We start from the raw sequence: 27,871 nt of genomic DNA, 5'->3' as shown, positions 1-27,871 counted from the left end.
GTCACACCAACCAAACTGGTCTGGTTAGGCCAAATTAACTGGACCAATGTTGAACTAACTGGGTACTGGTTCAACTAACCAGAGTTAACTAGATGTGGTTAACTTAACCAGGGTTTCACTAACCACAGGTTAGGCACTTGTCTGCCACATGTCAGTACCATGTCAGCATCTGAGCTGTCTGCCACATCAGCTTCCTGTCAGCCCTGCCACATCAGCACCTACCACGTGTCAAGGCCACGTCAGTTGCATGCGCTGCCACGTCATCATCGCACGTGTGGAGCTGCTGGCTGCCACGTCAGTGCCACATCATCGTCGCACGTCTCGACCTGTTGGCTGCCACGTCAGCAGCTGCCTATCGCCACGTGTCCTCTTGCGCCACGTCAGCCTAAGGTTCCAAACCTTGGCTGACTGATGTGCGTCGCGCGTCGCACTGCTCTCAGAGTCGGTGATGGAACCTAGAAATTCCGTCAGAAAGTCTCTAAAATCGCCTTTCGTAGATCACGTGAAGCTCACGCCTTCCGGATTAGCGTTCGTCTTTTGATCGCTTCAATTCGTCCGTCGGCGTCTGCATCTCTGTCAAAACACATGGGCCTGCGCCATGTATCCCCATGAATGCATCTCTTCGTCAGTGTTGGTCATCCCTAGCACCGGCCTTAATTCTCACACTGGTATTCTCCGTTCACGTCCCGCAAGGCGTGTGTTCACTCGACACCTTGATGCTACGCCATGCAGGCTACGCACGCAGAATTGAATGGCAGTCATTCAAAGTCCTCGTCAGGACTCTCCGCTGCCCACAGTGTCGCTCACCTGCCTAGGTGCCTCTGTCTTCTTCTTTAAAAATGCTATGACTGATAGCTGCCAACACTCGAAGCGCCAAGTAAGCCCACTGCTCTACACCGGCCAACATACTTCTTCCCTTGAATCGTCACCTTCTTAAGGAAGAGGGTGAGCCTATGGCTCTGATACCAATGCAATCGAAAGGCTCTCTCTTTCTCTACAGATCCTCACGCTTTCCAATTTACTGCAGAAATACTTAGTAAAGCTCTCTCTCTCTCTCTCTCTCTCTCTCTCTCTCTCTCTCTGTACACTGCTAGGGCCCAGGACAACATGTCGGGCTGGACCCCCCCGAAGGTATTTTATTTCTTGAAGAGAATCTGTTACAAGAGTTCAGCGTAGAGCTGTCTGATACATCCCCTAAATCCAAAATGTGAATCATTCATTACAAGAGCTTCAAGCTCATTTCAAATTGGCAACATGCCACTCGTCTAAAATCTAGACTAAGTCCTATTACATGCCACTAAGGGCCACTCTGGAGTCTTCAAAACACTTGGTCACACGAACCGCCTCCTAGATGCTTGTTAGGCTCCCGTAGCGCTTAGGAAAAATAACTCTTCCTAGTACCTGCAACAATTAATTAAAGCGCACCACCATGGCACCCATTAATTGTTAGCGCTTTGCATGCAAATAACATACTGTGGGCTAATTTTAGTCACGGTGGGCGTCCCCACTGAATACATGTGCACACCTAAACAAATATAAAAATATATATTTATTCTCTGGTTGACTAGAGTCAACACTCTTGATTATAATTAAGGAGCTTTGACCAAGGGTCGAGGCGCCTTAATTATAGCCAAGTCTCTCCAACCGAAGTTGGCACATCTTGGTTAACCGGTGTTAACCCTCTTGGCGCATGCCAAGTCTTGTTGACTGAAGTCAACACTCTTTGACCGTAGTCAGCTCTGTGGTTCTCTGGTTAACCGCAGTTAACCCTCTTGGTAATAAACCGAGTCTCCCTGACCGAAGTCAGGTTTACTTGACTAGAGTCAAGTATCTTTGACCGTAGTCAATCCTTTGACCATTAAAAGAACTCTTTGACCATAATTAACACATATAAAACTCTTTAATTATGATCAAATAAATGGTCAACTGTACTTTGACTTAGGATATTTACATTGTGGTGACATATGATGCAGGTGAATTAGTGGATGTCACACTTTACAGCTAGGCTGTTGGATGCCTCATTGATTTGTGCAAATACTAGGCCCGATATTCAGTATGCAGTATCTCAGGTGAGCAGATATAGGCACAGCCCAAAGACAACACATTGGTAGGCTGTAAAATGCATCTTCCGTTATTTGCAAGGCACAAAGTCTTATGGCTTGATGTTTCCCAGGGGGAGTGACTTTCAGATGCATGCTTACAGTGACTCAGATTGGGCTGGAGACTATGATACTAGGGAGTCCTCTAGTAGTAATTGTTTTTTTAAAGGCAAAGCTTGCATTTCTTGGCTGAGCAAGAAGCAATCTACAGTGGCTACTTCCTCATGTGAAGCTAAGTATAGGGCAGCTTTCACAGCGACAGTTGAATGTGTTTGGCTGCGACGTTTGTTTGCTGATCTTCGTCTCTTATTAGAGGGTCCTTCTCCAATTCTCACTGATAGTCAGAGTGCTATAGCAGTGGCAAAGAATCCTGTGTTTCATGCTTGCATGAAGCACATTGAGGTCCATTATCATTATGTGAGAGAGAAGTTGCATGCAAGGGAGATCAGTATGATCTATGTGTCAACACATGACAATGTTGCAGACATCTTCACCAAAGCACTTCCACGTGAGAAGTTTGAGGCATTTCGCAGTGCCCTAAACTTATCTCCTTTTGGTGATTGATCACTACCTTGTACACCACATTGGCACTGCAGGGGGGTGTTAGAATTATTATCATATTCTAGGTAGTGGCCAATGTAATGTAATAAGTGGGTTAGGGGCACTTTTCCCTTTTAGAGGTTTTCCCTCCGGACCACAGTCTAATCCCTAACTACGGTTAGTGGATAAGATAGGGTTTTGTCACTTAGACTAAACCCTCACTTCTCTTTTGTACTCACTTTTTTTCAGTTCATTATTCAGTAGACCTACGTTCAGCTCTCACTCTTGCTCACTCTTGCTCTCTTTGTTCTCACAAGCCATAGATGCAAAAATACGTTGGATCACCCAAGCTGAAGTCTAGGATATTCACTCTCTAGCCTTGGCTAGCAATAGAAAACCATGACATCCATACTATTGTGGATGTCCTAGCTATGAGGTTTATCAACCCGTGCTAATACCTACCACATCTACATGATATACGCCCCCTAGATTAGGTACAAACCAACTAGGGTTAGCTTAGGACATAACAACAGTGTGCCCAATGAGAGTGCATTCGTTCATGTGCATATGTGAAGTCTCACGTGAATGACTACTCCTGCGTGAGTGATGTGGTAAGAGTGTGTCCATGGGACTTGTAGTGAAGCCCCACTTGATGAAGTGTCAGTGATTTGCGATTTGGCAGTTGTCCTTCCATTTATGAGGGATGTATGAGGAGACATGCCATACCATGTGGCACCTAAAAAATAGCTAACCATGGTTATGACATCAAGTCATTGTATGTGTTTACTAAATCGTAAGGTCTACCTATCATTCTTGGAAGTTTCTAGTAATCCTAGTTGCCTAATTATACCAAGGCTAATCCAACAAATCCACAACTCACATCCTCCATCAATGGATAATGGATTTGGTTTGACATCCACCAATGTTGGAAAACATAAAACATTTGGTTAGGTTGCCATTTAACCCTGTGTTAGGTCTATTTCATAGTTTTGGAGTTTCTCATGTAGGAATTGATTTTGTACTTCTGTGTCTTTAGTATGAGAATGAGATACATGATGTCATTTAAAATTCTTTTTTACGAGAGAATCTCACAAGCTGCATTTGCGGCTGCTCTATATTATGTTTACGTGGATGACGGAGCAATATGGATTGCTTCTTGCGGCTCCATGATGTCAGCTAGATCCAAAGAAATATCTAGAAGTAAATTTTGAGAGGTAGATCTTTTTTAAACTTTGCATCTAGCCCAATATCATTATCAGTGCACCTTGGCATGTTGAAGTTTTTGCTTCTGTTATACTTAATTAGACGAGTTAGCATACTCTTTACATATGTGAGGATCCTCTTAGTTGCTTTTAATAACATACTTTAGAGTTTGCCACACACATGAAAGCTATTTGCAGTGGTAGATTGTATTAGGCTTCCCACAAGTTGATTATATAGAACTCATCTAATGTAGGACTTTCCTTAGTCATATTAATTTTCATTTGAATTTATTGGTGTATTCATGGTTTTATGTTGTGCGGATTTCTTTTGCAGACATTGTTTGGTTTAGAAATGTTGTCTTTCATGTCAAACGCTTTGTTTTCATTTGGAAGTGTTCATCTATCCTCGATTAGCACGTGGTAGTTGCTTTAGTCCATGCAAAACATTTTTCAGGCTACAACAAGCCTTGCCTTTAGCCTCAAACTGATTCCTCTTTTGGAGAACCGTCCACAAAAGGAGTTTAACATCCATTTGGAAAAGAAGCGATTTGTAATTTGTGGCAAGAGCTACAATGAATCTAATGTACTATTGGCTAGAGGTGCAAAGGTCTCTTTGTAATATATGCAGCTTAACCCATTGCATTTAAGGTGACTATATATTTTATGATACTCCCATTGCTATTAGCTTTTAGTCTATCTTATTCATCTTTCATGGATTCTTGCCGCTTAGGATTGTCTTTGACCTCTTGATTTCTTAAGCATAGACACATGTCTAACATATGACATCAGAGCATAGCTTACTTCAATCCTTCCAACAAGGCTTTCCTAAGCTATTTTTAATTTCTTGAGGGCTCATTGATTACTTGACCTTCTTAATAGTTTCATAGTACCACGTAGGCAAGTTTTTTGACTTAGGCTTCTTTCCACCAATCCAAGATTCATCTAATTGAATTGCTCTAAATATTGATTTTTCCACACTTGAATGGTGCACATAGCAACGGTGTGCTCCTCTTTCTTGGTATTTGACACGTAGGTTGGGGGATTCTTCTTGCAAGCACCTTACTTTCAATCCTGATATCAAATGTTGGGTCTATTCTGTGAGAGGAGAAATGATGCACAAAGCTGAAAGTGAATTGCAACACACTTTTTTTTTTTGTGAAACCAATATACTTATATTATGAAACATTCATTTACATCTGGGCAGTGCTCAAAAGAGAGCCAAAGCCCTATGCATCAGAAGCAGTAAAAGAAAAGTTGAATACAAGAAACATCCAAATCTTCCTCATGTAAGGCATCATATAAAGACTCCCGCAATGAGGCTCGGAAGAACTCATATGGATGCTGAAAGGGAGAATTCAGATATGCTTGATTGCGCTGCAGCCAGAGGGTCCATAAGGCCCAGTATCTGATCCAGTGGAAGAAAAGAGAATACTGAGACAAAGAAGTTGATAGTTTTCCATAGAATTGCAACACACACACATCTACGTTGTTGTTGATAAATGTGCAAAATGACATGACAACCCTAAAATGTGAGTACAATACAGATCATAAGTGAACAAACTCTAATCCTAACCCAATGGTGTGAAACACGACTCTCCCACTAAAATGTTGTGTCTCTTTTTGGAGATTGCCTTGTGGGTCATGCCCAACATCTTATTGACTCTCCTTGCTCATGCAATTTGGAGTAGAGGCATTTTATATTTTTTGGAACTATAAAAAATTTGGATCTCGTGGGGCTTTCTATCGCTGTGTGTTTTCATTGCCGTGCCATGCTTTTAAAACTTTCATGTCAAGTTTTTAAGTTACGCTTTTGTTGCTTATTGCAGTGGTCATTTGGCACATGCTACTCGGTGTTTCCAGACATTGTTGGAAAAGGACAGCTCTCATCCTGGGGCTCTTGTGAACTATGGCGCTCTTCTTATACGTCAATATGGCTCTATATTTGCAGGTAGTGCTTCCTTCCTCATTATGCATTTTTGTGACATGTCCAAGATGATCTCTATACTTTTCCTCATTGACTAGAGGTGCGAATTTGTGCTTTTTATTATTGTTTTTAATGAAATGCTTTATGGCTTGCATTTTACCTTTATTTTCGTTTTCTTTCTTTAAATGAAATGCTTTATGGCATGCATTCTATCCTTCTCCATATCTTTATATGCAATTTTTTATGGCATGCATTTTATCCCTCCCAATATCTTTATATCCAAAGTATGTGCGACTCTTATGTTTTACTCACCATTGCTTGGTTTCTCACCTATATGTACGGGTTGTTTGTCAAACAAATGGCATAATTCAGCATCCATGTGCTCTTGTGAGGTTAACAATAGCATTTTGCTGTGAGATAGTGTGGGTTTTTTTCCTAGATTCATTTATATCAGTATTAACATACAAAGGGATGCATATAGGAATAGATATTAACAAACAAAGAGACATGCTTAGATGAATGGATACTTACAAGCATGCATGCAGGTGACGCACATGCATGCACACATGCAAACACCATGTGCTGTGTGCCTGCATGCATGCGCGCACACACGTGTATGTGTGTTCATACATACGTGAATGCATGCATGCATTTATACATGTATATGCATATGTATGCAGTTATACACGTTTGTATGTGTGCATGCATATGCATGTGTATCATATATGTATACATGTATAGATAGATGTGTGCACACACTTGCGTTTATGTGTATTCATGTGGTAATGGCATGTATATTGTTGTTTGCATATGAATATTGTAACGTACAATATGACTCTCCTTTAGTACTAGCCTTTGTCATGGCTGAGTCTGCCGCCCTTCACCTCCGGAGTGCCGATAGAAACTCAGTACGAAGATTTTGTATAAATGGATCCTCAAGTATGTGTGGATTTGTATGTGTGAGAGCATATATTTATACTATGGTCTACACCCACCGTTAGGCGCTGATGACGTCAGTGGGGATGTCATAGTAGCTAGTCTCTGCTATGCGTGATGGAGTTTATGGTTTTGAGTGACTATTGTGAGATTGAAACTGCACTATGTTGTGTTTTTAGAGGATGAGTTTGGGAATGTTCATGGATTCATCTAGGTATATACAATATGATTCTTCATAAAGAAGATTGCAGATAAAGAATTCAAGGAAAAAACACAGGGATATTGTGACACTACGGTACATAAGCATTCCGATAAGTTGGCATATGGAGACATAAGTGATTTTGCGTAGAAAGTACAACATGAAGACATATGGAGACAAAGTGATTTTGCATAGAAGTACAACATGAAGTAGACATAGTGACCTTCTTTGCTGCTAACTTTTTCATCTTTAGGTGTGGATGTGTAAAAAGTATGATATACTTGCTATCACTTTTGATCTTTGAATCGTGTCTAGCACTTGTGGCTCTTGGATAATTAGGAGAGGGGAAGGAAGAGAGAAAGGAAAACTGGGAGCTGACAAATGTGAGAAGAGCAAGGCTCACTGGTGAAGAGGCCAGGGCAAGAGAGAAAGAGCTAGTCTGCCATGGCAAGGTCCACTCGCAACAGGCAGCCTATCCCTGAAATGCGTGAACAAGTCTTTGAAGAGAGTGCCTAAGCTGTCTGTACAGCAGCCTTTACTGTCCGTACAGCCAGCAGCATTAATGACATCCGTACAGCCAGCCTTGGAAAATGTGCCAGCAACATAGAACAACCTCTCAGCCAGCAAGACCACCCGTACCAGCAGAAAATCAATCTGTACAGCAGGCTAGCATTCCGCACAGCTTGTACTACGTGCCTTGGGAGTCGTGAAACAGCCCGTGCAGCAGGCCCATTCCGTACAAGAGCGATTAAAGCTTCTGTACAGCGGTACGGAAGCCTAGGGAAGCGAACCTTAGAGGGAAGGGTAAGGATAGAAGACATCGGGATGCGTGAAAAAAATAGAAAAAGTGAGAGAGAAATCCAACGTCCCAAATATCACGTACCTTTTGCCTTGGAAGGAGAGGAAGAGGGTAGGTGTGCACCTAGGGACTTCTTGGAAGTGTCGCTTCCCTTGGGCTAGCCCCCTAAGCCAAAGTTAGTCACGGTTCATAACTTCACGTCCCCGTGACATACCCTCCTCTTGAAACAACAAACTATCAAGTTTGCTGCTATAAACATAAAGGACTAGCAATGATGATATGGTCTAGGAGAGCGCGCGAGTCCATCCATATATCAATGCATCATTCGTGTGGAGTGACTAGTACACTCATCTTAGAGGTCCCATAGCAGATGTATTGTCAACAAACAATACACATACAGTGTCACCAAGTGACTTCTAGATATCGTGAGCTTGTTTGTTGACAAGGGGGTGGAGGAACTAACCCCCTCTTGAGCATCGGGCAATGCTCCAGACCTACGCTCTGCTGAGCCTAAAGGAGCTACACCCGAAGTCAGCTCAAAGCACAACAATTGAGTGGACTACACCACTCTGAGTGAAATTTGCTAGTTCACTCGCCTCCAATAACTTGAACCACACACACATGGCAATAATGGATCCTAGGAACATAGATCCCGGTACTCGATGTCCTTTCAGACTTGCATCACTGCAAGTTGAATCGGTTCAGCCAATCTATGCTAGACTTGGATCCGTGCCTCATGGTTCAAATTAAAAACCAACTGTGCCGCTCTAGCCATGCCGGGCAACAAGAGCAATCCAACAATAGCAAGGAATACTTATTTTGCATTTTACCATATAGCCTAGAAAGAGGAGACTCTCCATCTTCTGACTGATACAAAAACCAACAAAACTTGCAAGGAAGAACCATCCTCCAAATAACAAAGCAGCCTAGAGGGGACTTGGTGGGGAGCTCCTTATCCCTCCCCCAAGTTCGAGACGTATGGAGCTGAATGTTGGGTGCAGGAAGCAATGGAATAGGAGTGGAGTGTGGGAAGCAAACAACAAGTTGGAGCAAAACGTAGTACTGCTCAAATGGATAAGAGGAAAATAGAAAGGGTGGCCTATATGGCCCCCAAGTCAACCATGTGGTTGACCAAAGAAGTCAACTCATCAAGTTGACCTGACCTACAAGGCTCATATCAGGGCTAAGTGCTAACAAACCCCCCTCCATGGTGTATGGCTGAAGTATCCTGGAAATATCTCAGGAATACTTGGAAACTACCTCATGGTTGCACATATTCGTCCCAGAGGGATATAGCAACCTATGATATGTACAGAGTGATCCCTCATGTAACAAAAGGAGCCTTCTCTGGAAAAAAAAAACGTAGCCAAGTGTAAAGCATGTTGAAACATAGTGATAGTGGACCTCAATACTCTTTGTGCGTGTATGAAACACTAGGCTTCTAGCAACTGCTAAAGCACTCTGGCTATCGGTGTAGATTGTAGTAGAGTCGGGCTGAATGATATCAAGATGTGCAAGTAACTTGCGAAGCCAAACACACTCTATTGTAGCTGTGAAAGCTGCTCTGTACTCAGTATCACAACTAGATGTGGCAACTGTAGGTTGCTTCTCGCTGAACCAAGAGATGCATGAAGCTCCAAGCATAAAACAATTGCTGCTGTGTGACACCCAAGTGTCGTAACATCCTGCTGTGTCACTATCAGTGAATGCATGCAAAACAAGTAGGGCCTTTGAACCATAGAGTAAACCCAAATGTTGCGTGGCCTTTAAGTATCGAAAGACCGGCTTCAGTGCTGGCCAATGCTGCGTACTAGGCTTGTGTATGTACCTGCTGACTTGGGAACTGGCATATTGAAGATCAGGCCGGGTATGACAAAGGTATATAAGGCAACCAACAGCCTGCTGATAAAGGGATGCATCAAATGGCGGACTTCCATCTTCGCAGGAGAAACAAAAGCCAGGTTCCAATGGAGTAGAAACTGGCTTGCAATCCTTGAACTGGAAGCGATCAAGGAGCTGTCCAATATACTTGGACTGACTCATCATTATACCCCCCTCAACATATGCAAACTGTATGCCCAAATAATAGTGTAACCGGGCCCATATATGTCATGGCAAAAGACTGCTGTAAATCAGCCTTGAAATCTGCAATTGTATGCATATCTGGGGCAGTGATAAGCATGTCATCCACATATAAAATCAGAATTAAAAATTCTGATGCACTCTTTCGGACATAAAGAGTGGCCTCAGTTGGGCTGTTCTGAAAGCCATGGGCTGTCAAAAATGCATGTATCTTCGCATACCATGCCCGGGGTGCCTGCTTCAGGCTTTTCTGAGATGGCAAGCCATATTTTCAGAACCTAATTGTTCAAAACCAGGTGGCTGAGCGACATAGGCCTCTTCCTGAAGATAACCATGAAGGAAGGCAGTCTTGATGTCCAGCTGATGAACCTCCCAATGCCGATGAGATGCCATAGCAATAACACACGTGATAGTAGTAATTTGTGAGGTGGGAGCAAAGGTCCTCTCAAAGTCAATGCCGTGCTGCTCTGCATATCCCTTTGCAACCAAGCGGACTTTGAGGCGGTCAACACTGCCATCAGCTTTCCTTTTCACCTTGTAGACGCACTTTGTGCCTATGGCACGCTTGCCTGCTGGCAAGTCACACAACTCCCGAGTGGTATTTGCATGAATGGATTCAAGCTTAGCCTTCATGGCATCCATCCATTCCTTGCTGTCAAAGGCATCCTTGTGACATAAAGGTTCCTCATTGCAAGCAGTAGCAACCAAAGCTACAGCCAAATAGTTGCCATGCATCTGTTTATGCGCACCTCTAGTGCGGGCTGGCAAAGGCTCAGCTTGTTTGCTGTCCTTGAGTGTGTCCAAAAGCCATCTTGGGACTGATTTTTGTTGTTTAATGACAGCACTCTCCTGTGCAACTGCCTGCTCAATAGCTTGATCGTCAACTAAAGGCATATCAGGCTGAGCAAGAGCTATTGGTGGAGGATGTGCACTGGTAGAAGTGTATGTCACAACACTTTGCATTGGCTGCTTTGAATCTGTGGGCGAGTGAAAGAGAGGCAACAATGTATCAAAGACATCTAAGGAATCAACAGTAGGCTGTTTTTTGCATTCCAGCCAAGGTAAAGGCACATTTTCAGCGAATGCAAAATCCCTACTTACCATGCTGGGCTGATACAACCTGTATCCCTTGCTCTCTGCGCTATGACCAATGAACATGCATTTTACAGCTTTGTCTTCAAGCTTGTGCCTTGGCTGAGATGGCACATGAGCATAAGCCAATGACCCGAACACTCGCATATGAGAAATTTCAGGTTTGCAACCGTGCCATGCCTCATAAGGTGTGAGAGTCTTCAATGCCTTTGTGGGTGCCCGATTGAGCACATAGTTGGAGCACATGACAGCATCCAACTAAAACTTATTTGGCAAAGACAACATGCACCTGCCCATTTCCATCTCTGAACAATTTTCCTCTCTGCCAGCCCATTTTGCTGTGGAGTATAAGGCACTGTACATTGATGAATAATACCCCGAGCTGCCAAAAATTCAGAGAATTCATGGGACATGTACTCTCCCCCCCCTGTTAGTGCGTAGAGTAAGGAGCTTTTGCCCCGATTCATTTTCAGCTATGGCAAGCCAATATTTGAAGCATGGGAACACATCAGATTTGGCCTTCGTGCCATATATCCAAGCAAATCTGGTGTAGTCATCCACAAAGGTAGAAAAGTAAAGGTAGCCCCCAAGAGATGTCGTCTGCATCGGCCCACACACCACTATGCACAAGGTGAAGCTTCTTGGATGCACCAACTGTCCCATCCTTTGGAAATGAGAAATGGTGCATTTTGCCCGACAAGCATCCCTCACAAACATGTTTAACCGGTGCATGCGTGGGTGGGAGAGCAATCACCATGTTTTGTGAATGCATTTTAACCAAGCTTTTGTAGTTGAGGTGACCCAACCTCGCATGCCATAAGTAGGAATCTGAAATTACAGGTTCAGCCACTAAATTTACCTCTATAGCTATAGCTTTTTGTCATAAACATCAAGATGATATAGCCCAGAGGAAAGTGATCAAGTAAGTACAATGCTGTCATCATACCGGTTGTCATACACGGCACATCGATAACAATCAAAGAGAACCCGAAAGCCATTCAAGGATATGGCTGCAATGGAGATGAGGTTCTTCTTGATACCTGGGACAAACAAAATGTTCATGAGTGTGATCATATCACCTTAAAGTGAAGTGACTTGGACCTGGCCAATCCCTTTCATGGGATATGATGCATTGTTGGCACATGTCACTGTGCCACCATGTGGAGCAGCCAACAATGTCTGAAAGAGTGATTTGCAAGAAGTGATGTGCTTGGAAGCACCACCGTCGAAGCACCAATCTGACTTAGAATCTAAGACAAACGAGGCTGTAGCATGCTTCTGTGGATGGTACTGGCATGTCACCGTGAAAGTCCACTCATGGTGAGCGATGTTTGCTGCCTCATGACCATGATCTAGGGCAGCAGCAGTAGTAGTGACAGCAAGTCCCTTTTGCTGCTTTTTCTTTTTAGAAGCGATGCGCTTGCGACTTAAAAAAATGTAATGTCCTGGCTTTCTTCAATAATTACAGTGTTTGCTGTTTTTCTTGTTTGCATTAGACGGGGCAGAATTAGATGAGTGCCCAGCAGTAGATGAGTTGGTAGGCAAACTTGGAATCCATGCAAAGAAGATGGGGCCTATGAGTGCTGAATGCAAAGAATGCCTGAGATGCACTTTCTGGGACACATTGTCTCCAAGGATGGAGTGCGCATTGACCTTGCAAAGATTGAAGCAATCCGCAATTGGCCATAGTTGAAAATTTTGCATGAAGGATGAAGCTTTTTGGGCTTATGCTTTACTACAGGCTTTTCATACATCACTTTGCTGAAATTTCTTCATCCCTCTATGCATTGTAGAAGAAGGGAGCATCTCTTATATGGACTGAAAATCAAATTGCAGCATTTGAGATGCTAAAGGAAAAGCTTACTTCGGATCCAGTATTGATCCTACCAGATCTTTGAAAAGATTTTGCTGTCCAAGCAGATAGGAAAGAATGGCCTTGGAGCGGTCACTATGCAAGATGGACGAGTCGTGGCCTATCAGAGTAGGATTTTGCAGGGTGATGAAAGATTTATGAGAAGGAATTTCTAGCTGTAATTCATGCCCTTGCTACATGGAAGCACTATTTACTTGGGGCTGATTGTAGAGTGCAGACGTATCATCAATCTTTGAGATATTTCCTGACTCAGACAAAGTTATCTGAGAAGCATATGCGTTGGGCCAATTTCTTATCCGTATTTCACTTTCAGATAGTGCATGTGGACGGTAAAAAGAATGTAGTGGCTGATGCATTATTAAGGAAACCTCAGGTTTCAGTAGTAACCATTGCTTACCACAGTGAGTTGGATGCAATGAAGGACGAATATGCTCAGGATGAGGATTTCTCAACGATTGTTGACTCGCCGTCTAATAATCAACGTCATGAGCATTATACTCTCAGAGATGGCTTTCTTATGATGCATGGTCGCCTTTGTGTCACATGGCAGTTGAGGTCAAATGTTAATGATAGAAAGTCATGCTCCTTTGTATGCAGGGCATAGAGGCATCGATCCCACGATGAAGGCAATGGAGCACTTTCTCTATTGGCCAGCTTTGAGATCAGATGTGGATGCCTTTGTCAGAAGGTCAAGTTTGACTGACAGAAGACACCTAGATTGTTGCAGCCATTTCCAATCTCAAATAGACCGTGGGAGAGCATTGCCATGGATGTTATTTTTGATCTTCCTAGGATGATGGCCTTTGGACTACTATATGCCAGTCTAGCAAGCATGCACATTTCATTCCGGTGAGGAAGAAAGTTACAGTGGATTAGATTGTTCATCAGAACATTTGTAAATATCATGGGATGCCTCAGTTTGTCATGAGTGATAGAGATCCACGCATGAAGAATCTATTTTGGAGAGGGCTCTTTGAGAATATGGGCACTATATTGAAGTTTTCATCTTTTGTTCAGCCTTAGACGGATGGGCAGTCCGAAGAGGCTGATTCCCTTGTACTTGATTTGCTGAAATGTTATGTGTGTGAGCATAAGACACAATTGGAGTAGTATTTGCCCTTAGTGGAGTTTGCTTACAATACTTTCACCGGAAAAGCTCTATTTGAAATAGTGGAAGGAGGGAGGAAAGTCCCGCCTATCTTGCATTTTAAAGATGAGATTTTTGAGGCTGATAAGTATGCTGAGAGCATGGATGTGGCGTATGAGAAGGTGAAGCAAGCTCTCCAAAAGACTTAGGCAATGCAAAAGAAGGCAATTGATGGGGCAAAGACTGGTTCTTCCCCACGCTGAGTATGAGATACTATGGGCCTGTTCAATTTTCAGAAAAGATGAGCGATGTAGCTTAGAGGTTGAAGCTACCAGATCATTGGAGGATTCACAACGCTTTCCATGTGAGTCTCCCTAAGCCTTTTTAGGGGGATGTTTAGAGCCTAGGATAGCAATCCATATACACTGTAGAAACTATCTCATATGACTAGTACACCGATCGTAGAAGTCCCAAGGCAAGTATACTGTCACCAAGTAGTACCTCGGGTGAGTATACAATGTCACCAAGTGACCTCTAGATATTTGAGCCTGTTTGTATCAAAGAAACAGATGTACTAAATGCTCTAGACCTGTGCTCTGCTGAGCCTGAACTTTGCATGCAATGGTGAATTGTTTTGAGATTTTACCAAATAGGGCCCCCCACTTGATGAAAATAACCATTAATTTATCTAGGAGAAGTAAGAGGGGTGAAAAGGAAGGGATCATAGCCTAAGGTACAACCAAAAAATTAAAGATGTTTCTAGATGGAGGTCTAGAGCTCCTTTAAAAATCTCATCTCCCCTTCTGCAAGCTGCTTCCCTCCGTCTGCCTCTTGCAGTCCTTGCTTGCCATTGCCAGTTCTACCATGCCCTGTGCTCTCAATTTCACTCAGGCCTCCTATGACAACTCCATTCGAGGTGGAAAGGGCACCACCATCTAGAATGTCTCGCAGGCCTCAGCCAGTAAAGCATTGCAAATGTTCCAATATTTTCCTGATTTGCCTTGTGAGAACAGCAAGAATCCGCTTGGACTGCGACTGGGGACAAACACATTTTTCTACATGTGCCAGGAGTTTTTTACGCCAAGGGAAATTGCAATTGGGTGAACAGCAGCTAGAGAAGAAGATTGAACAACTCCAGACGAGGCTGAAGAAGAGCTTGGGTGGCAATTGATTGAGAGGCTGAAGGAGCACAACAACGAACCTAGTAGAGCAATGGTGAAAGCTTCAAGAAGGTGAGGAATAGCTCAAGCAGCCTCAAATTGTGACTGCAATGGCAGAGCTCGTGAACGGCTCTGACAGCAAAAGCTTGAATAAAAGGCTCAAGAAAGACTTGAAGCGGCCCGAGCAGCCGACTGCTCCTTTGTTCAATTGCTACAAGTGAACATTGAGGCGAGCATGGAAGCTTACAAGGAAGCTTGAGCTTGTGGAGATACCACGAACAAAAAACCACAAATAGAAGTGCTTTAGGGGCTGAAAACTACAAGGGAGAGGGAAGGGGGATGAGCAGAGGGAAGAGGGGAGAGATGCACAGGGGAGTGGGGCTGAGCGGAGGGAGTGAGAGAGGAGGGGGGCGGGAGGCACAGTGAGGCGGAGGGGAGTTAGAGAGGGCAAGATGGCAATCCAGAACTCCTCGTTGCATCAATTTTCCACCGAATATTGACGCTATAAAAAAGTTTGCAAGAGGGTTAATTTAGAGTTTGGCTTAGGCTAATGACTTAATTAGATCACCAATTCGTTTTTCTTATGAATCATGCAATTTTTTTAAGGTTTGTTAATCCAATGCAATTTCCAAATACCAAGACATTTGAAACCCAAAATTACACACGTGATGTAAAAAACTTGATGCAAATCCAATGCTCGAGCGCAAAGTTATCCAATTTTTTGAATTAGTAGACCCAAATAGATGGTAGTTCTATGGTAAATAACTAGTAAACAAGTAGACAGGAAACTCTACCTCTGAGGTTCCTTTCCTTATGTACCAAAATCTACTCTGGAACTAGGATCTCATCCAGCTCCTCAACTTGCATCTCAGAAGGCATTTTGTGGGCCGTTTTGGAGAGACTTAGTTGGCAGGGTGGTTCACAGTGGATGCTTGCAGTTCAGATTCTTGTTCCTGGGCAGACTATTTTTATGCTTTTACCCATTGATTGAGTATTTCAGTGAATTAGTGGACACGTGAGGCAGTGAGGAGAGTTGTGTGACCACGTATGGGCTGCTAGCAACAAATTCAAGCTTTATGCAGGTATTTGAAACAGAGATGGCAAGTGAGATTGAATTCACTGTGCATCTTATTTGCTGGTCTCTCCAATTAATAAAGAAATATTGAAAGGGGCACTGAGGTTTGGGGCTAGTCCGTGTCCTTGTTCTTGAGCAGGAGCACTCTAGCTCCCAATTTGTGTTTGGGATATTTGCTGAATATTTTAATGTGAGAGTAGATGCTGGTTAGTTGTCTATTACCGCCCTTTTGTTGGCCTAGAGGCGGGTTTCAGCTGAAGTGTCCTAGGTGTACCCGGAATCTAATGACAATTGACTTGAAATTAGATCCAATGACGCTAAAAAACTTTTAGTTGCTTGAGATAATGAGCTCAAAGCAGGATAGAAATGAATGGAATTGAGCTTGATCATGTAGCCCTCCTCCAACAATTCCCCATCTTGAAGGAAATCTTCTAATTGGAACAAATGACTCAGAACTTGGAGCCAAATTGAACACAAGGGATGCCCATCTTAGCAGCTTTACCAGCATATGTGCAGCCTATTGGACCTTCTATAGGGGGTAAAGTTGGATTTGCCTGAGAGCTACAACAATCTTGCTACCTCTGTCTAAAAGATTCCTATCTCAACTTACGAGGGCATAAATCTTTATTAAGAGTAGAATAATGTTACGTACCGAACGAAACGTGACTAGCCGAAAGTGTGGAAGACAGACCAGCTGGGATCGCTTGGTTGAAAGAAAAAACACGACTATACAAGGGTGCACAGAGTGACAAAAATATGCCACAAATGTCTTGGGCTGCTGTAAAATACAGTTATCTCTTTGCTCCTAGGGTTTTCAGGGACATGACCATGTGCTAGAAGGGAAGAGAAGGAAACTAGACTATAAGTCCATTGCCATTTTGTTTGTTCTGTAGGAAAATCTCATTTTATGCTTATGCTCTCATCAGTACCCAAGCATAAGCTCTCATCTGGGTTTCGAAAGACTCTAGGATCTCTTGGGTAATATTATTTATTTTGTTGACATATGTGCTAAATTCATGTGTTTGAGCACTCATGTGGGACAAGACTTGCATGTGGCGATCATCAGCCTCGACATGAGGACACAAAACAATTTATGCATACATATATCACCCGACAGGAAGATAAGTTACTTCAAGGGTAAAAGATTTCGCCTTTTTATGGTGATATCACCTTTTTTGTTGTGACAATGTTAGTAATTCATCATCTGGCAATATTAGATAGTTCAAGCTGTTGCATGGGCAAAACCTATTATTGGGACATGCCCGATCACCACCATTGTCTAATCACATAACCTAGCATGCAAATCGATGGCCCACCTATGTCTAGGCATTTCATGTCCTTGAAAATCTCAGTGTCCCAAATTCCCAAATTTCTTAGCCAATACGTTGAGTGCATTGTGTGGGTCAGCCTTGGTTTGTTGGGGGAGATATGAGATATAATGGGTATGACTTGAGACATTTATATACCTTGGTGCGTGTAGTGGATATAGCCTCTAGAACCAAAGAAGCGAAGTATTATCATCAAATCTAGGTTAAGCTCAGGTATTATGCCTTGGTCAAACCTTCATACATTTTTGTAAGACCCATGCTTTGGGTAAAATCTCAAACCTCTAGTTGCCTAGTCAACCCTAGGAAACTTTAAGCCCTAGTTGCTTGGTCAACCCTACGTTGGACTTACCCTTAGTAATTAATGGAAGTGTAAGGGTAGATGCGTCATGGGGTTAAGTTAAAAATTTAATTAAACCTGACTCAACCTCTAATCACGAGTTGAGAATTAGCTTAAAATTGATCCACCTAGCGAGATTAGTCGTGGGACTAACCTAGTCAGTTATAAGCGCTCAAGGTTAGAATTATCTTTTTCAGTCACTTAACCCTAGTTAATGTTGTAGCTTACATGAGGGTTTAAATTAGTCTGAGAAATGTTTTTCTGTTTTAGTGCCAATTTGCAGGTTGATTTTGCTTTTTGCCAGAACTCCGTCGTCTAGGGCCTGTTTTCTTTCGTTGTCTAGTCCAATATGTTCAACTCCCAATCCTACGTAAAATTTGCAATTTAGGTTTGATGTTTTATGAATGCAAAGCTTGGGAATAACCATGCACTTTCATCAAAATTAGTCCATTTATCATTCTGCTTTTGCAAAGCTTGGGAATAACCATGCACTTTCATCAAAATTAGTCCATGTAATTAGTTATGAGGGCTTTATTGATGTATGTGTTTGTGCTTGATTTGTTTGGGAGGTTCAGGTCCTCCATAGAAGTTTGTTGTAACAGTCCTAGATGCTAGTTAAATAAGTTTGAGTCCATGATGACAAATATTGTTTCTTCTGTTCCTGTGCTGTACTTTTAAGACATTCAGAATGCTCTCCATGCTTTTGCCCCGACAGCTTGCTAAACCTATTTTGTGGACTCTTAATGAACTCGTGATGGTGAATAGGTTCTGCATGGTTTGCTCCATCAGTCACCAGCCTGGAAGGTTTTTCATTCGTGGAATTGATGCAAGTTGTGTACTTTTCTTCTGACAATCCACAGGTGCCGGAGCTGGAGCTGGCGAGGGATCTTATGCTTCACAATTTGAATCAGCCATTGCTGCTCAACAGTGTCTGGTGTCTGCACTGAAGGAAGATCCAAAGGCTGGTCATATATGGGTAAACCTGGCTGCAGCATATGCAGTAGCAGGTGACTTCAGCAGTGCAAGCAAATGTCTAGAACAGGTGAGAAAGCTACCTGGTGAATTTTATGGCACATGATTCTGGGGATCACATCATTCCAAAGAACTGGCTGAGGGTGACTTTTGTGATCTGTTGGTGCATTTAGGTCCCTCCTTACCAAAGAAGCTGGGGATCCTGCCTCTGCTTTAAACTGAAAAAATTGCCTCCCTTTGTGAGCTAGGCTATAATCCTGCAGGTGAACACTGGACCTGTGCGTCAAAGTCACAAAATGTCCTTGACTGTGGGCAGCACCATAGCCAGGCGTAGCAGGAGATCATCAATGACCAGTGGTTGAACTAAACCCACTGTTGGGCGCTGATGATGTCAGTGGAGATGTCATAGTAGCTAGTCCCTGCTATGCGTGATGGAGTTTATGGTTTTCAATCTTATGAGTGACTATCGTGAGATTGACACTGCTCTATGTTGTGTTTTTAGAGGATGAGTTTGGGAATGTTCCTGGATTGATCTCGGTAAATGACCAAGCGTTCATGCGGCATTGTTGGTCTCATACAGACCTTTATGTATCTTCTGGGTCTTCTAGTGGTCTCTGCCACGAATGTGCGGAAGCACCAAATCTGCAGTTGTCCCGATTTGTATCAATAGTGCCTAAGCATTCCTGAGCACCCAATCTTTAACCTATGCTAGATCTGCAACTCTCATGACCTTGCCCAACTCTTCCAGTTGTCTTGGGGGACACCTTCAGTCATCTCCTGGCACCAGCACCACCTTGTGGCTTCGCATCTTTATCTTCCAGATCGGATAGTCACTCCCATCCAGCATCCACTTCTCATGAAAGTTAGGATAGGCATACAAGACACCATGGGTGCCTATGTAGATTTCCTGAAATTTCCATAAACTAAATACCTTTGCACTCACTGCAAGCCTTCATTTGATTCCAAGCACGCCTCACTGAATTGGAGTCACTCTCCTCTCTTCAAGTGCGGGTGGCTGTAAGAAGTATATATCTGGAGTGGACTACCCAGGCTTTAGTAAGGACAACACCTCCTTGTGTCTAATACCATATTGGAAACACAATAACACTTTCCCACTGGTCTTGATGCCACATGAGGAATCTATGCATATATCTCTGATTCTCTAGCTCAACACTCAAGCTAGACACCATGCTAGAACAACAATGACCTTGTGTCTATGCCGAGAACCTTGACCACAAGTCATCTAATGCAGAAGCTCTGCCAGGATACCGCACCCACAATCTCACTTCAACACACGTACACAAGTAGATAAAAAGGCACTTCAGATCTGGATATGATACACTCCAATGTACAGCCACATACATAAATGCTAATCCAAGTACAAAACCTGCCCAAGTAAGTACAAACATCTGCAGCATGCATCTGTTGAGAAAGGCACCTATATTGGTTGTGTATAGTACACCAACTGCTGTGGACTCCTATCTGCCACGTGCCTCTTTGTAGGCTTCAGTATCACCTCAAGGATGAGCTCTTATTGCACAATATGCTTAGTGTCTGTGCACCCAAAGTTGCTCTCCTTGGCTTTTCGACTCCTTGGCTCGCCCAGCGGGGATGTACGGCAGTCCTTGTTGGGGGCGAGACTTGTCGGATACAGAGTGGGTCCGTGTGGAGCGGCTACAGGTTCTCATGCTATCACGGATGATTCGTGGTAAGTCATCCGTTCCTCACCAGATCATTCAGGCTGAGTTTGGGTCACCCCCTTTACAGCTAGATGGTGCATTTCAGGTCATCACATATCTGTACCAAGTTAGGGAATATGGGGATTATACCTCAAGGCGTAGCAGGCTACCATGGATAGCTCTATCCTCTTCTATGGCACTTGCAGTAGGAGGAGATCAGAGGTGCTGGTATGCACGTACAGAGAGATGGTTTGAGCGACTGCAAAAAGCTTTGCCAAGAGTCCATATACAATTTATTCAATACAAAATCTCTCATGGTCTTTGGCTCGGCCATTACGTAGCTTAGAGCTGCATATTTGACATCACCGGTGGTGAAACAATGCACATGAGGTAGAGCGGGGTAGTTGTGAGACGTTAGGTGGTCGCTGGTGGGGAATGTTGTAACGTGTGCGTGCATAACTTTGGTGTCAGTGAGAGGAGAGGGGGCTCATTGCTCAAGGAACTTTTGCTAGAAGTCCTTGGCATTATTACTAAATAGGAGATTTAGTAACTCCTTGTTTGACGAACGAATAGCTACTTCTTCCCGACGGACTAGACGATGATACTCCATCTTGTTCGAAGATTGCGATTAGAATATGAGTTGATGGCGTAATGCCTCGCACTAATCATCATACTAGCTATTGCAGGGGACTGAGAGGCTTGCCGGCAAGCACATGAGCAGGGGGTGTGTGTGAAAGTGTGAAAGGTGGCCTCATGGAGGGAACGGGTAATCAGGGTGGCTTGATCTTCCAAGAGTGGAATGTTCTCGGGATCTATGAGAAGGGTAGAAAGACATGCTTGGCACTTTAGGGATAGGCTATGATCAACGTGGATGTCATGATATGTGGGTTGAGAGTTCACGCTCAACATCATGTGATCACGTGTGCATAGCACCGTCATGTGATCATATGTGCATAGCACTAACCCAATAGAGTGCTATAAACTAACCCTAACCCTAAATGGGTTTGTATATATTCTACATTTTCAACTAAATCTAGTGTATAGTTAGTGATTTGTGGTGTGCTCTTTAGCTGTGCCCTCTCTCCTCATCTCCCCTCTCCCCTCTTCATATTTTGTCATGGTATCAGAGCATGGTTTCGTCTTCCGTTGAGGCGCCATTCTTGTGAGAGAGATTGAGAGATCGAGAGAGATTGAGCTCTTTCACTTCCGTTGAGTGATAGAGAAAATTCCGTTCATTTGAGAGATATTTCCGTCCATGTGAGGTTGAAAGGTTTCCTTCTTTGAGAGAGAGAGATGTAGTTTGTGAGAGGATTCATTGAGAGAGCTCTTGAAGAGTTTCATGAGAGATCTATGCTGAGAGATTTTTGCTGCGAGAGAGACTTTACTTTGAGAGAGTCTGTGAGAGCGAGATAGAGTCTCTTTGCAGGTCCTATCCTGCACTTCGACCACACCCTTCACTTGAACTCTATTGGTGGCGAATTGCTTTAGGGGGAGCCTTGCCGTCGATGGACTGCAGCAGTGACATCTACAAGCGGGATTAGCATCTTCAACAACCAGCAAAGGCAACTCCTACTTTGCAAGAAGCCTCGAACGATAGGCTCCTTCCATCATGACTCTAACAACTACCTCTAAGGCTCTCCAAGCTTCAGCAGTGCCCTTGTACCAAGGCCTTTTGCCATCGTCAGCCAGCTTCAAACTCCCATGCTCTGTATAGTAACGCACGGGCCTCCTTCCACAAGCCCAAAGCTCGAGCCGCTCTGTCCAAGACTCCCTATTCAGAGGGCCAACGGGCCAACTCCAACACGTAGTACTTCAGCTCCAGCTGCGCCACTCCATAGAAGCCTTCAACAAACAGAAACGACAGGCTACTTACAAGCTCCGTCAGCGGCTCCTATGACAAAGCGACCAACTGGACAACACCTCCAAACGCTCCAGAGCAAGCTTCCCGTCGACGACCTCCTTCTGCATGGGCGACTCCGACGGAAATCCCAAGCGGACAGAATCTCCATAGATTTTGTCGAAATCCAAAGATTCCAGCTGTCCCTACAATGACACGTGGCCATCACCCTATCTACTAGGGTCACCACAATCTGAGCTATGGTCAAGAGATTGCCATGTGGCAGCCTTATCCCATAGGCCATGTCAGCAACAGGGACACGTGGCACATGCTACATCAACACCACCTTATCCTAACACGTGTACATGCCATGTCATCTTATCCTACCATGTCAGCAATAATTGACCATGGTTAGGTGTATTTGACCTAGAGTCAACCAAGGGATAAGGTTGATCAACTTAACCTCGGGTCAGGTTAACCCTTGGTTGGGTCACCACAACATTTTGGCACGTGGCACTTGTGACACCTCATCAGTCAACAATTGACTAGTCAAAGCTGAGTCATTACTGCCACGTCAGCAGTCCAGTCAGCATTGATCCCTGCCAGGCACACACAATGCTCCACAGGCACTTCATGTGAACACTCCTACCACCTCAGCACAAGGCTCCATAGGCACACCTCTTGCTAGGTACAGTGCCACATCATCACTGCATGTGACCCACAATGACTCATCATCATCGAGCTACCATTTGCACTCCTTTTGTCCCTCCACCTAGATCAAGTCGTATCTCTTGATCCAAGAAGAATTTGAGGGCGCTCCAAAAAGGAAAGCTGCTCGATTTTTCGTGCTCTGCGCGCTCGTCACATCACGTGCATATTTCGGCGCAAGTATCACTCACATTTGAGTCTCGCCGACAAATTCACTTCCTACACGCACATCAGCCTCTACATTGACGCATCCGACCCAGCACTTAAAAAGAATTTGCTATTCTTTTATCGCTCGATGGTTGGTATAGATCCAGATCAGAGTAGACTAGATCGCCATAGAGGGGACGCTTTGGATCTCCCCAAGTTGTCAATCTAAGCCATGCCCAAAATTCCCGACTAGTACCTACTCGGAGTCAGTCCATATGCTCACATATGGTTTCACCTCATCACATTACCTGAAACCTGACGTTCATCAGTTCAGTGAGCACACTTCAGAGTGTTCAGAGGCATTGCCGATCATTCAGTGGGCAGATAGCATATGATTTGATTTCACACACATGTCACCATTGTAAAGCCTATTCGGCTATTTTACGGCATTGTGCACATCATTTCAGCCTTGTAAAGCCTCTTGGCTATTCTCGGCATCATTTGCAACAAGTCTTGTAAACTGATCGGATTTTATATATTGCAGTTCTATCTTCACTTACAGTTCAGATTTTACTTGTCACAGTCAGTATTTTGCAGTTGATTCATACAGAGATTTTCACGACACTTTGAGTACATTTCTTGCACCATGTCTACGACTAGCAACCTCAATCTGGAGGCATTTGCTAAGCTAGACAACTCCAATTACGGCACATGGAAATACCGAATGGAGACCATTTTAGTACTTCAGGACAAATGGGAGTATGTCGATGGATCTACACCTAGACCATTGGATGATCCAACCAGCTCTACTCCACCTGTTGTCACAGCACGAGCAGCGAGATCTACAGCTATACAAACAGTTTTCGCACTTGTAGCGGATCTTACCATTGTTCGAGCTCAAGCAGAATGGGATAAGAAAGATAAGTACACCTATCATCTGATCAAGCAGAATGTACAAGATGTCATGCTAGGACAGCTCAACACAGTTAAGACATCGAAAGAAGCATGGGATATATTTGCAGCTCTCTACGAGTCCAAGAACACATCCAGGATTGTCACACTAAGAAACCAAATCAACCTGAGTTTTCGCAATAGGAGCGAAACCGGTCATGCTTATGTACTTCGGATAAAAGACTACAATAATCAACTTGCAGCAGCAGAGACCATGAACCCCATAGAAATGGTTCAAGTCATCTTGAATGGACTAGAAGAGAGATACGAGAATCTAGTCTAGAGTATTGCCATTCAACGGAAAATTCTGATATTGGAAAAGCTCTAGTCAGTCCTACTTGGTGAAGAACTCAGGACGTAGGCCATCCAAGCACTCAAAGGTCATTCTAATGATTAGGCATTCACAGCTTCAGACAGAAGTAGAGGTAGAGACAGAGGCAGAGACATAGGTAGATCATTCCGGAGAAGTGGTCATTATTAACAGCAAAGTCAGCAAAGTCAGCATTAGCATCATCCTCATCCTCAGCCTCAACAGCATCAGAATCAACAAAGAGGAAATCAAGATTCCAAGGACGAGGAAATGCATCCACCAACGTGTCAAACATTCAGTGCAACTACTGTCACAAGTTTAGACACTATGAAAGAGATTGTTGCAAGAAGCAGTACGACCAAGGTGGTCAATCCGGCAACAATCGAGGAAATTTTCGCGACAGAGGAAATCATCGTGGTGGACATTCTAGTCACAGTCATTTTGCAAATGAACATGGGAATATGTTTCTTGCAAATGAGGAAATGCAGCAGGCAGACTGATACAGTGTACTTAGACACTGATTTCAATCCAAAAGAGGGTTTCAGCTATCAAGTCGACCAAGCGGAACAGGATCCTTGGTATATTGGCAGCGGTGCATCATCTCACATGACAAATCATCGAGAATAGTTCACAGAGATGAAACCATTAGAGGTTAGAAAAATGTCATCTACACAGCAGATAATACACAAGGGACATGTATTATCTCTATGAACAATTTCACTGGTACGAAAGGATTGGTGAAAGATGTGCTCTATGTTCCGAAGCTCAGCAAGAACCTCTTGTCAGTAGGTCAAATGACGGAACACAACTATCGAGTCATCTTCGACGGAGATGAATGTACTATTAGAGACAAATCCAGAAGATGTTAGCTAGTAGCAAAAGGTGTCAAGGAAAGGCGCTTATACAGAATGCTAGCTACAGTACCAGAGACGCATGCCATGTCAGCTCAACCGCAACAGATGTCACTATTTGCAAAGTGGCACAAGAGATATGGTCATGTTAACTTTAAGTACTTGTTAGATCTCAGAAATCAGAATATGGCAATTGGGATTCCGAAGCTACAGTTTCTTGGAAAAGTTTGCGAAGCATGCTACTTCGGCAAACAAAAGCGAATCAATTTTAGCAGAAGTACCTTTCGTGCAGGAGGTATTCTTGATTTGATTCATACAGATGTATGGGATTATGCTTAGATCCGCAGCATCAATGGTTCACTTTACTACTTGACTTTCATCGACAACTATAGCAGATATTGTTGGGTCTACTTTCTGAAAGAGAACTCTGAAGTGTTTGAGATTTCAAGAATCCAAAGCCATGGTAGAAAACCAGACAGGCAAAAAGATCAAAGTCATGAGATCAAATAGAGGAGGTGAATACATGTCTTCAGTATTCATTAACTTTTGCAGAAGTCACGGCATTCGAAGATAATTCACATGTGCAGATACTTCTTCGCAGAATGCAAGAGCTGAAAGGAAGAATGGGACTTTAGCAGATAATGCTAGAGCAATGTTCAATGAGAAGCATCTTTCGAATCAATATTGAGTAGAAGCAATAGCCACTGCAAACTATTTGCTTAATCGGCTTCCTACCGAATCGATACAAGGTATGACTCCTTATGAAGCATTCATTGGACATAAGCCACACATTGGGCATCTCTGCATATTTGGTTGCATCGCATATGTCCACATACATGATGATCATTGTAGAAATTTGGATGCGAAGTCACGCAAATGCATCATGGTTGGCTACAGTGAAGAAAGCAAAGCATACAAGTTGTATGATCCCATTAACCGCAAGCTCATTATCTCCAGAGATATAATCTTTGATGAGGAATTAGAATGGAAAACCTCAAATACACAGGAGATGGAAGCATCGACTTTACAGTCATCTACAGAACAGGTTGATGAAGAAAAGCAAGAATTGCCAACAATACCCCAGGCTGAGCCACAGTAGCTTAGACGGTCTACTAGGGAAAGCAGACTACCAGCCAGATTGACATATGCTTAGAAAGGCAAAGCAATTCAAGTTGAAACGATCAACTATGCTCTTATGACTAGCATCATGGCTACATAAGAGCCAGTGTACTTCGAAGATACAGTAGACAAGCCAAAATGGCAAACTGCTATGAATGAAGAAATGGATGCTTTGTATAAGAATAATACCTGGGAATTATGCAACCTTTCACCAGGAAAGAAGGCCATAGCAAACAAATGGATATACAAAGTGAAGTACAATCCAGATGGAAGTATTCAAAGATACAAAGTCAGACTAGTTGCAAAAGGATTTGCACAGCAATATGGTCAGGATTATGATGAGACTTATGCTCCAGTAGCAAAGATGGATTCCATACGGTTCTTGATATCACTAGCGACACTGAGCATATGGAATGTGTATCAGCTCGATGTCAAGAATGCATTTCTCAATTGTTATCTAGACGAGAAAGTCTACATGCAACAACCAGCAAGGTATGTTAAACTAGGAAAGGAGAATAAGGTTTGTCATCTCAAGAAAAGTCTCTAGGGCTTAAAGCAAGCACCCAGAAGTTGGTACAGTAGAATCGACAAGTATTTTGCTGATTTGGGATACAAATCATACTCTCTACTACGAAGTTCAAGGGAAAGACATTACTATTGCACTTTATACTTAGATGATTTGATTGTGACCGGAAGCAAGGATAGCTTTATCAGAAAACTAAATTTGCAGAGTTCGACATGAAAGATCTTGGACTTATGCACTATTGTCTTGGAATTGAGCTCCGGAAAGATTCAGATAGCATATTCATGAGTCAGCTCAAGTATGTTGACAGTCTCCTGAAGAAGTTTCATATGGCAGATTGCAAGATTGCAGCCACTTCCATTGAATAGAGTTTGAAACTTACTAAAGATTCAAAAAAGCCTACAGTCAATGACAAGTACTACAGGTAGCTCATTGGATCTCTTATATATCTGACTATCACTCGGCCAGATATTTGTTATGTAGTAAGTTTACTAGCACAGTTTATGGCAAATCCAAAACAGTCTCACTGGAATGCAGCCAAAAGAGTCTTGAGATACACCAGAGATATAAGACAGTTTGGGATAGAATACAGGTGTGATGGAATGTAATGCTCATTCCTTCTTTGATTCCCTAGAATCATTATCTTGAGGGAAGGCCTACTTCATGATGTTGATCTTGAGGGAAGGTGTCGAGAGTGTTGGGATATCTCAAGGTGTATGCCTCAGGCACACCTTATGTTTCTATGTGTGAGTGCTAGAGGCACAGTTAGGTGCCCACAAGCACAGTTAGGTGGTGGAAAAGCCACATAGGATGATTGAGTGAATCTAGGAGCAGATTGAGGAGATGATTGTGGAGCTTTGAGGTCATCAGTGATGTCAGTGACCTTGTATGAGGTGCCTACTTAAGAACCTCTTTCTTCTTCATTCTATATGCAAGTATTCTGATTTTGTGTCAACTCTACTCTCTCCTTTCAGTATTCCAACATGGTATCAGAGCCCTTTGATCCCCCTTGAGCCCATTTCTGCCACATCATCATCTTCT

At 43.2% G+C, this 27,871-nt stretch overlaps 1 protein-coding gene across 2 annotated transcripts in view; it reads left to right on the top strand.

The window, feature by feature from the left end:
* LOC147901473 (tetratricopeptide repeat (TPR)-containing protein) overlaps positions 1-27,871 on the top strand; it is a 66,034-nt gene that overhangs the window by 21,465 nt on the left and 16,698 nt on the right. For both annotated transcript variants that reach the window (XM_087374634.1, XM_087374633.1), the window contains exons 8-9: positions 5,668-5,789; positions 18,594-18,775. In XM_087374634.1, the coding sequence (XP_087230760.1) occupies positions 5,668-5,789; positions 18,594-18,775 (304 nt within the window). The remainder of the gene's footprint in view (positions 1-5,667; positions 5,790-18,593; positions 18,776-27,871) is intronic.

The sequence above is a fragment of the Dipteris shenzhenensis genome, chromosome 5, assembly GCF_047967505.1.
Source record: "Dipteris shenzhenensis isolate YYH24624 ecotype China chromosome 5, Dip_SZ_1.0, whole genome shotgun sequence".
NCBI classification, from domain to species: Eukaryota; Viridiplantae; Streptophyta; class Polypodiopsida; order Gleicheniales; family Dipteridaceae; genus Dipteris; species Dipteris shenzhenensis.
This window is presented reverse-complemented; position numbering and strand designations above follow the sequence as displayed.